This window comes from Hippoglossus stenolepis, chromosome 8, assembly GCF_022539355.2.
Source record: "Hippoglossus stenolepis isolate QCI-W04-F060 chromosome 8, HSTE1.2, whole genome shotgun sequence".
NCBI lineage: Eukaryota > Metazoa > Chordata > Actinopteri > Pleuronectiformes > Pleuronectidae > Hippoglossus > Hippoglossus stenolepis.
This window is the reverse complement of record NC_061490.1, coordinates 5,944,171-5,955,456: the sequence shown is the minus strand read 5'-3', so window position 1 is coordinate 5,955,456 and position 11,286 is coordinate 5,944,171. Positions and strand designations below refer to the sequence as shown.

General features: G+C 41.2%; 1 protein-coding gene across 2 annotated transcripts in view; it reads right to left on the bottom strand.

Annotated features, from left to right (window-relative positions):
* Positions 1-301: 301 nt before the first annotated feature.
* hace1 (HECT domain and ankyrin repeat containing E3 ubiquitin protein ligase 1) overlaps positions 302-11,286 on the bottom strand; it is a 31,458-nt gene continuing 20,473 nt past the window's right edge. For both annotated transcript variants that reach the window (XM_035164322.2, XM_035164323.2), the window contains 5 exons: positions 10,993-11,124; positions 7,738-7,836; positions 6,598-6,668; positions 6,399-6,512; positions 302-5,037 (listed from right to left, as the gene is read on the bottom strand). In XM_035164322.2, the coding sequence (XP_035020213.1) occupies positions 4,935-5,037; positions 6,399-6,512; positions 6,598-6,668; positions 7,738-7,836; positions 10,993-11,124 (519 nt within the window). In that variant the 3' untranslated portion in view covers positions 302-4,934. The remainder of the gene's footprint in view (positions 5,038-6,398; positions 6,513-6,597; positions 6,669-7,737; positions 7,837-10,992; positions 11,125-11,286) is intronic.

Below are 11,286 nucleotides of genomic sequence, written 5' to 3'. Positions count from 1 at the left end.
CAAACTGGCCAACATGCCAGCAAACCAAACAGGGAAGACTCCATTGTGGTTTGAGGCCACACTTTTGTATATATTACTTTGATGAATTACCTTGCTTGATTACATCCCATACTATTTGAGTACCATACATAGTATGTGTATGAACTGTATTGTTTTTTTCTGTCCGTGCTTAATCTGTACATCAGGACCACATGGTGCACAGAGCCTGGAGAGCACGAGATAAAACTAGAAACTAACAAACAAAGCATCACTTTATAACACGAAATCATGTGAAAGAATAATTGCCATAATGAGGAAAAAATTGAATTAGGAGTGACATTTTTATTTACAACCACGAAAAGCAAACAGTAAACCAAAGTAGGTGAGGTGCTCTATCTGTCTCTGTGTCAGTCTCCTCTGCTTAGTGTCAGTACTATGACAGCGTGGATCCTACACACACACACACACACACACACACAGCGAACCACTCCACACGCTTCAAGTATCGCCTGAGTGATTGAAATCTCTCTCTCTCTCTCTTTTCTATTCAAATTTTAAATGCACCCAAAGTAGGCAAACAAGCAATTCACAAGTCACTTCAATGTGAAATAAAAATAATGGCAGAACAGATCACAATGAATATTAAACAAAAAAACATTTAAAGGTTTTGAGAAGAGGGTGCCAGTCCCAGTCTAGGAGGAACAGGCTCCAGGGCTAAATTGTAACAGAAGGGGAGCTGCTGACGCTCTGTCCACATGAATGCAGGTATTTGGCAAAACAAACTTTCTCCTCTGTGTTCGAGGCTCTCGTTCACATGCAAACAGCGTTTAACGGAAACTAAAAGAGGACATTTTTACAAACACCTTCCAAAATGCAGATTTTCAAATAGAGAGAAACAGCTGAAGGGCTGCACAGGAAATACAGTAATTATGAAAATATTGTCATAATAAATTAAATAGGCCTGCACTGTGCAACACTACACAGAACACACTCTACCAGACAGACAGAATTACTGCAGCACACCCGACAGCTCTGTCACTGGTGCTGACAACGTGACAGAGCTGTTGCACAAAGGCGTTGTGACAAAGACCTCAGACCTCAGTGTAAGCCTGACTTCTCTGTGTTTTGTCTTTTCCTTTCAGGCCTGCCAGCGGGAAAGAGGTAGCACTTGAAAAAGCTGCCAATACCAGACAAATGTTGTGAGGAAGTTGTTGCCATGGCAAGCATCCTATGTTCAAAAAAAGAGAGTGCAGTCCATTCTCAGTGAAAAGGGAAGGGTTGTCATGGGGACCAGGTTCTCTGGCGAGGGATAAGGTTATGCAGCCTTTCACTGAAATCAAATCCATTGGTGTCACCCTTGGTGATTGGAGCATGTCCTGGCCACTATGTTGCTGTGAAGGTTTGAGTCTAGTAATACAGGTGCTACCAACAGTGTGAAGGCTTCCACCCATTAAACACTGCATCATTTAGGCTTGATTACACAATAGTTGTTTACATTTTTCCATGGAGTCTCAGGGTCAATATGATATTTTTCACTTAAGATCAAGGTAAAAAAACAAAAACATTATTAATGTTGGCAAGCCAGCTAAGCACACACAACATGTGAGTGAGACAACATTAGAACTATTGAGTCACATCTCTCCTCTTTCTGTAGAGGCCGACTGCCAACCTCGACGTCAAGCCCACAAGTTAACATTTCCCAGACAAGTGTCTCCACTAAACGGATACAGACCAAACTGAAATCAACCCTCCATCAAAAAAAAAAAAAAGATTTCCTCGAAACTTGATGGAAAGATGCCCTGTGGGTCAGGGAAGAATCCATAAAATTTGGGTGCTGATCTGAATACAGATTTTCAAAACATCTTTAGTGTTTTCCCAGGGAATAATTGACAGATCTTCTCAGGCACATTTAGGGAACTGAATTCTATGAGTGTGTACGGTGAGCCTATGGTCCTGCCTCCAAAGTTCTGATTGGACAGTTAACTGAACCCCCTGAACTTCCTCCTGAAAACTATAATGACAAAGCTTTGTTTTTAGTTTTTGCAGGTCTACGCTGCCCTCTGTGGGACAGAACGGAAATGTTATACACCACTTTGTTTTCTGTGTTAGTAAAACAATGTTCGGTTAAGACAAAAGGCTAAATTGCTTATTTTTTCGTCCAATTATGCGAATTTCTACTCATCCTTGTTAACCCATAAGTATAATTGTTTTGTTTTTTTTACCTGATCTCTGACCCATTTTCACCTATTTCACACAAACAGTAAAACATTGTACCATCTCTCTGTATATCCCTATATCTTATATACATATATAATCTGGCTTTATTTAAAGCTCTTAATAATATTCTAATAGGTTTTTCATTGATTGGACTTGGCCGGTAATGTTGTGGTGTGGCATCAGTTCTAGTCTGATACTGTACAGGGGTGAGGAGCGAGGCAGAGGTCTTAGTGAGTGTAAACTGCTGTCAGGACGGTGCTGCAGCAGATGTTGGACTCACTAAACACTGGTTAAGGGCCATTTAGCAGCAGTAGACCTGCTGCTCTAAACTGGTGACCCAGCACAGCACTCATGCTGTGGCCACATATGTCTATGCAGGCAAACACACACACCCACACCCACACCCACACACAAACACCAATGGGCTGCATGCATCAGCTGCATGCAGCCTCTCCTCACGCTCATCATCTCCCTTCTGTTTCATCGCAGCAGAAACATGAGACCCGTTCTCCTGTGCAGCTCGCCACCAAACCACCTGGCTTCTCAAAACAAGGTTTATTGGATAAAATCTCAAAGCACAAAAAAACTTACTCTGACAAACCACATAATTTGATACTGAAGATATTTACAGAAGTTTGTATAAATGTTCCATTTTCAACAATCAGTATACAAAAGCTTGTAGATGATGCATTCAAAACAATACTGCTGGATAATGGGATTGTACGTTTTAAATCAATATACTCCCTTTACAAATGGAAAGAAGGAAAACTAAGCTACCTGATACATTCATGACGTTGTCCCCATTCCTTTTAGAAATACAGCACATTTTCAGCATCTTTGTGTCGGCAGAATACAAAAAAATAACGTATTTAAAATGATTCCGGCTTTGTCTTTTTGGCAATGCAGGCCAAACGTGTTCAGATATGTTGTATCATTCCTCATTTAAGAGTCTACTGGACTGGGACAGATACAAACAATAAACCATCACTGAAATCTGCTGTTCATGAAGCACAAATACAGACGAAAGAAAGTAAAGAAGTTCAGAGTCAACCACATGACACATACCTTTCATACTTAGGGAGTGTTCACACAGCTACTGTATGTAGAGGATAGAACCCCTTGATCATACAGTATCTTCAATAGCCTCACCTCAATGTATTATATATTCAGTTTATCTTCTGCATACTTATTTTTCTGAGAAATTACAAATATTTATCCTTGGCTTTTATTTTAATCGGTAACTTTGTAATTACCCAAAAGTAATAAATATTACACTTACTATTATCCTGCAGTGATAGCGCCCCATACATTGGTATTATACAATGGACATCTATTTTTACCAACTTAACAATGTGTTGGCTGTATTTTGATTGGTCCAATATCTGTGTGTCTGACTGTATTGTGATTGGTGCAGTATCCGCGTTGTTCTGCATTTTAATCGGTCCAATATCTGTGTGTATCTGTATTGTTATTGGTGTAGTATCTGTGTGTATCTGCAAAGGACAGTAGCCAGGATATTACAAATACTAAGGTATTTGCAACATAATTCATTGTTGTGTTCATTTTTATTTTCTGTAAATGTAAGATTCCTGACCCCTGTTATTGCTTTATTTGTATAATCATTATTTGCGCTTGAATACTGCATTTTACAAACACTTTATGGCCAAAAGTATTTGGACACCACAGCTCACATACAGTACTTGAGTGTATATTTAAACTAGGTGTATTTCTACTAGTTAGGGCCCCTTATTTTTTATTGAGGATACATATTAATACCACACCTCATAATAATAGTAGTCTTCCCTTTTGGGTAAACCCTTTGTTTGTGGCTCTTTGTTGCTGCACACAGCCAGTTTTCCCAGTTTGCTGTGGAAGAACATAACCATCCTGCACAGGGCTCTGACGTGTACTACCCCCAATACCTTGGAGGGGAACAGGAATACCGGCTGCCAGCACGGCCTTATCACCCAACATCAGTGTTGGGCTGCCCTAATGCTCTTGTAACTTGTGGCTGAATGGTAGAAAATCCCTGCAGCCAAGGATGTGAAAGCAGAAGAGTGGAGGCTGGTAAAGCAGCACACCACGTATGTTCCCATTGGAAGCTGAGAAGCTTGGATTGTTTAAATCAAATGAACGGACTATTAAAACAGTGAAATGGAGACTTAAAAATAAATAAAAATCTTAAAATCTAAACGAACTAAAATCGTATTATACCAGTTTGCTGGTATGTGGGCCTGGGGCAGGCCCGTTAAATAAATCTGCACTGTGAACCTATGATATGAACATGATGCTGTTTGATTGACAGCGTGTTTAAAGCTGATCAATTCTATCCTGCATCCATACGGAAATCACCTTAAACTCAGTCAATATTTGACATTCAGTAAGCTTGCAAGAATATGCTTTAGCCTGTGTTTTAAGTAGAGTTCATTTTATAAATGCTGTTTTTCATAAATGCTTGAAAATAGTGACATTTTAAGATATCAAATCATGATTTGCATAAATTACCTGAAACCAGCTTCGATAAAAACAAAAAAAGAGTTAAGGCACAGGTATGAGTGGAGCTCCAGAACCTGTGGCCTCTATTCAGTCTGTTGTGCCTCTCCAGCAGCTCATCAATAGGAATCTGGATTTCCTTTTTTTTGTCAAAAGCAGTACCTGACAACTAAATGAGCATGTGTGGAGGTGGGATTGTTGCTTGGGTCTGCAGCCTCTCATGGCAGCAGGAACTGATGTGATGTTTACGCCATGGTGTAGCCGTAGCTCCCACAATGCAGAGCTACCAGCAGCCGGTCTCTCAGAACCTCCTGACTCGGGTATTCTGGTAGTTTCAGCATGTTGATACTGCAGAGGGGGGAGAAAAAGTGAGTCGGGGTGCTGGGGGAGGGGTACGCATGGTCAACACTGTGCAACACTGTGGTCATGATGGCTCATATGAATTATCTGATGCACATTCCACCATGCAGAAATCTCTCCCCGCTTTCTAAGTGTGCCATCAGTGTACGTGAATGACACTACCTAGTGGCTCTGAAGAGACATACTGCCCTCTAGTGGTATCTCCGGCTGTGGAGGCTGCAGAGTGACTTGTACTGTCTCTCTTTGTCTGTTTAGTCCTTTTTTAATCTTTAACAGGGTGGAGGGGAGAACGCGAGGGATGGTTAGAACACTTACTTGGTTCCAGGGAAGAATAAAGCTCACAGTTCTGCTGAGCGTCGTTGCCAGCACAGTAAAAGTGTGGCACTGAGCCACGGCTGTAAGAACATCTAAGCTTAGTGTAACTGCAGTTTAAGACTAGGGTCTAGTCCAAAGAAACACATCAGTGCTCATTTTATATTCTTATACTGTGGGGGTTGTTCAAAGTGTCTACTGCCACTGAAAATAACTTTGGATTTAGAAAAGTTCAAAATGTGAGAATAAAGGGTAGTGTAGTGGTCTATTTTGATCGGGTGTTTGAAGAACACAATCTTCCTATAATTTCCCTGAAATAAACTGATATGTGTGAGGATTCATAGGAAATCTGACAAACGTCATTCCATAACAGCTGTACCAAAGTGTGATCTTGTAAATGCTACTGCCACCGTATTGACAGGAGAAACACTGGAGAGCATTTGGCGTTCACACAGGCGTTTGGCATTTGGCGCTGACCACCTGCCACTGTGGTTTGAGTGTTTGAGTGCACTTAGCGCTGAGCGACGTTAATACCAGATCAGAACAGGGTCTAAATTGCCCAAAGGTTTGACTGTGAGTGTGGATGGTTGTAAGTCTCTGTATGCTGGCCCTGAGATATGATTGCGTCATGGCGGCAGCGACCCCACCTATCACTCAATGTCAGATGAGACTCGCAATAACCCACCAATAAATAATAAATAATATGGTTCTTTTCGGAAAACTGACAAGGAAATTATTATAAAATGGAAAAGACGCACAAAGGAAAATATACAGTATGTGTTAAAAAAGAAACTAAAACACTGAATGTCTCTCTGGGGAACTGATGTGTGACTGAGAGCAGAGCAGCTGAGCCAGTCTGATACCATACGTGATTTGTGGGCAGGAAAAGGCAAAAAACTAAAAAGCCAACTGAACCAAGACAAATCAGTGAACACACTCTTGAGACCATGACAAGTCAAGGATTGCAGAATGAATAAAACCGGTCTGAAGAGAACTAAGACAATGCAAGGAGACTGACAGAGAAATAAAGCGATTACCAGGTACTAGAGGTAGGTAGAAGGTTGGAGGTGAACGGCACTGCAGCAATGGTGAACTTTTGTAAACCGCTGCCGCCCATCAGGTAAGCAAAACCGCCATGAGGAACCCTGGAACTGAGAAATAAGGTTACATCATTATAACAAACACTCGCACGCATTTTTTATATCAAGAACTATAGAATACATGCAACAGACAAACCTTCCAGTGACAAACTGAAGCATAAGAACTCGTTCCTCCTGGGTCAGGCTCTTCACCACCTCCCAGAACCACTGAGAAAACAAAATGCAGACAGGGTTAGCTGATGGCTAAACAGAGACAGACGCAGTCCGACATCCCAGAGGGGGTGAGGTTGTTTTGTTTCTCCACAAGGAAGTGACATGAATACAATTCTGCCTAGTCTGTGCTCAAGTAAAATGGATCCTGACACTATATCGGGGAGTATTGGGAAACAATTTCACCTTAATCTTCTTTAACATCATCTTCATTATTTTTCCATGGAAATAAGTATATATATATATTTGTTTTTTTGTCTTTGAGTGGTGACTTAGTTGGATCTATATTACTGTAGGTCATGAGTCCATTAAACGTTATGTGTAATAACTAAGTGGACCCAAGAAGAAACGGCTCCAGCTATGTCAAACATCACTGAAAATCGATGTCCAACTTTTCCAGGTATATTCGGGTTGGGAAACTCATGAAAAACTCTATTGTTAACATTTGATGATTGGAAACAGAAACTGCCCTCTTCACTCGTTGTTTTTAACTGTTTTGAATCGAAAAAGTTGCTCAAGTCTCTAGTGCTGAGCTGAACTTACATATTTATTTAATTCACCCTCCAGGTGAGTCAAAAAAAAACCAAAACAAGGCATGAAGCAGAATAATAAACTTGCCTTTAAATTTTATATCCAGATTCTGTAACGTTTCACTCACACTTTTAAAAATGAAGCAACCTTTGATGAGTAACGGCTGCGAGTGTCAGAGTCAAGTGGTAAAGATCCAATGTGTGGGCTCATCTGGCTCTAAAACTGTATAGATGCAGACATAAAGCCTAAGGGAGGAGAAGGCAGGAAACCTGAAGTTTTCTATCAGCCGCCTGGAAAATAATATGTAGTGAAAGTTAGAAATAGTTTAAAGTTTGATGACACGTTGCACCATGTATAGCATAAATAATCTGCAGCTTTCCTTAAATATTTCTTAACAAATCCATAAATGCAATAAGGTAACAGCCTGTGTGTAACGTCAGGAAAACCTAACTGGTGAACAGCAACGTGACTAAACACTATTGTCTGGTGTTAAAGGATTCAGTCCATGTGGCAGGTGGAAGAAACAAGAGCCCACCTGGATGACGGGCTCCTGGGGGTCGTAGCCACTAGTGTACTCAGTGTTCCTGTACCAGTCCTGCACATCGATCTCCGGCATCCCTGACAGCAGGAGCTCCTGTACGCACACGTATGCACCCAAACACAGACAAAGACACACACACACACACACATACACAGCTTGAAGCTAAAAACTATAAATTAAGACACTGGCAATTCGAAAAGGTGAAAACTAGTAAAGAGAAAGAGGAAAAAACTAAAACTGTCTGCATCCGATTTAATGAATACAGTGCAGTGTGATTGTTAAGCTGGTTATTTAAGGATGGCTCTTTGCCTGCACTGATCATTAGGGACACACAGACCTCTCTTTATCCCTTGCAATACTGATTCAGAATATCTACCATAACTGAGCACTGATCCTCTCCCAGCGCTCTCTTTTTCTCACACTTTAAACCTCTGCATGTAGAAACCATCTAAATATTTTTTACAAATAATGTGTCAAAACCTGAGGTCAGGAATGCTACGCAAACTACAGTTGGCTGTCAGCTGTGACTAAAACTGTAACTGACAGCAGACATGCTGAATTGACTAAGAAACAGTATTTATTTTGGATCCTCCAGTCACCCAGTCACCCACCCATGTTTTGCATGAGGACAACAAAGTTTCCAGTTGGTGCTTGCTTCCCGCAGAGTTTTCTCTTGTTTCTTTGTTTTCATGAACTTAAAACGTCTGAACAATACAGTTTGTTCTCAATATGTTGAGAACTATTAGAAGCAGCGGATTAATTCACATTTGGTGCTCAGGAGAGAATCTGGGGCAGCAGGACGACGTATGCGAGTTAAAATTAACCTCAGTGTGTGTGTTCATTGTAATGTGTGGCTCATTGATATGTGTATAAGTTGTTTCAGGACAATGGAGCTCTATTGCCCAGAGGAATCAGATATATGAGGCGTTGGATACACATGCAGTACTTGTTAGAAAAATACAGTAATTGTTGGTTTGGCTCTGCCAAGTTTTTTTGTGACCAACATTTTTTTGTTGTATTTTTTCCTTTAACTGATGAGGGTGCAGTGGAGTAACATAAATTAGACTTTATGTCCTCATCCAAGACACAGAGTGAGTTAAATAATTTCTCTTCACTGCAGATTCTGCAGGTTCTCAATCATGTCATAATTTTGTTCAAAGTGTAATTCACATTTATTTTTAATTTTAATGGATACATTTTTAGTTTACACACACATACAGGGTCCCTTTCCATGTGCCAAGACCATTTTATCTTTGACAATGGAGAACAATGCACTATGAACAGTTGTGGAGTGAACTGACATAAATCCAGCCTGAAGCCAAACAAAGAAAATCAGGCCAAGATGCAACTACAGGTAATGTCCTGTATGACTGTGGTGGAAGCTCTCAGGGCGACAAGGTGCCAGTGAGACTGAAATAAGATTGAACAAACTGAAAAAGAAAAGCAAACACTGCTGCGGGACATAAACATGTTTAAAACACAAAACTGAAACCCTTGAGAACAACAGTACAGTTCAGTTGGAGGATGCTCAGACTGCTTGGAGGAATAAAAGAGGGAAAGAGTGACATCTGTAGTGAATTAAATGACATATGATCACCTGTGGCTATACAGAACTGGGAAAGCAAAAAGCAGAAATGCGCACTAATCTGCTGCTGACCTGTTTTAATGTTGTGCCTAATCAGTGTGAATTAAAGATTTAACAACCTCAAGAACTAAAATTATCGCACTGTGGTTGTTTGCCCCCTCCAACCAGTGCAGTTTCCATGTACACATTTATTTTCCAGGTTCATATAAGGTCACTGTGCCCTTTGACCACTGAAATGTATCACTCCATCTTTGAGACCAAGAGAGAACTGATGACATTCCCTCAAGCAGCCGTGAGATATCACTCTTAAGAGGCCTTTTTTTTAGGCCACTGTGACCTTGACCTTTGACCACCAAAATCAAATCAGTTAATCCAAGTTAACATGTGTGCCAAATTTGAAAGAATTCCCTTGGGATGGTCCTGGGATATTACATTCACAAAGCAGAACAAGTGTTTGAGAGGTCACAGTGACTTTGACCTCCAAATAAGGTCCTCCATGAGTCAAAGAGAATTGTGCCAGATGGAATGAATTTCCCTACGGGGCAGTCCTGATATATCACAACAAAATCTAATCACTTCCTCTTTGAGTCCAAGTGAACATTTGTACCAAATTTGAAGACGTTCCCTCGAGCTGATCTTAAGATATCATGTTCAAGAAAGACATCAACATAGTGTGTGTGGCCACCGTGACCTAGACCTTTGACTACAAAAAGGTCAAGTGAATGCTCGTGCCGAATGGGAAATTTCCACGAGGCGTTCTGGAGATATCACATTCACGAGGCAAAAGACTGTGCTCACAAGGTCACAGTGACTTGACCTTTGACCACCAAAATCGAATCAGTTCGTCCTTGAGTACAAGTGAATATTTGTACCAAAATTTAAGAAGTTCCCACAAAGCAATCTTGAGATATCACGTTCCCGAGAATGGGACGGATGGACAACACAAAAAGATAATGCCCGCACGGAGGCAGAAAAAGACTAAACTCAAAATCCCTTCTGCACTTTATGAGTCCAAAAATCACTTGGTGTTAACATGCCTACAATGTGGGAAAGCTCAATAGAATAGTGGTTATGGGATGGAAAACCCACCATGAGTTTAGCTTATTTCAGTAAAGCTTGTCACTGTCAATTTATAGCTTTCTGAGAGTGGCCAGAACTGGATTCGATCCAATTTTTTTGTCAATGAAATTAAATGTCAATGACAAAATTGAATATTACCATCCTTACCATTTAAACTGCATGTACACTGATAATGCTGAAAGAGTGTGAGAGTGTGTGTGAGAGTGAAACGGCTACAGTGCTGTTCAAACACAAAACAGGGCCTACCAGTTGCCCTCCAATGACAGCATGACCGAGGAATGGCCAACAAATCCAGGGTGGGATAATCATCATGCTACACTATTGATCCTCGCAGGAGTGAGGACAGGAAATCCGCCGACACACACAGGAAAAAAACCCAGAACCCCTCTAATGGAGTTAGACAAGAGGGAGGAGCTTCAAGGTGACCCCCCCCAGACAAGGCTAATCAATCCCTGCATCAGAGCCGAAGCCGAGCAGGGTGGCAGGCTCAGGGGGACGAGAATACCAACTGTGAAAGACGAAAGAGGAGAACAGACAGAGGAAAAGGTATAAAAAGACAGGAAGGTCAGAGGACGATGACTCACCAATTCGTATTCGTCGAAAAGCTGGACGAGTGAGGCGAGGATGAAAGTGTGGAATCCTTGTAGGAAGGCGTTTATCTGAGGCTGGATGGCTCGTGTCATCCTCAGCTCCGTTACCAGCTGCACGTACTCTTCCTGAGAGAGGACACACACACACACACAATGTTCAAAGTCCACAGATACTGACGGACAAGAGAAACAGACACAATTCATACATAGTTATTCGTCCTGCTATTCTCTGCTTTATGAGACAGTGCCATCTGCAGGGACCCTGCAGCACTGCAATCTCTAATTAGG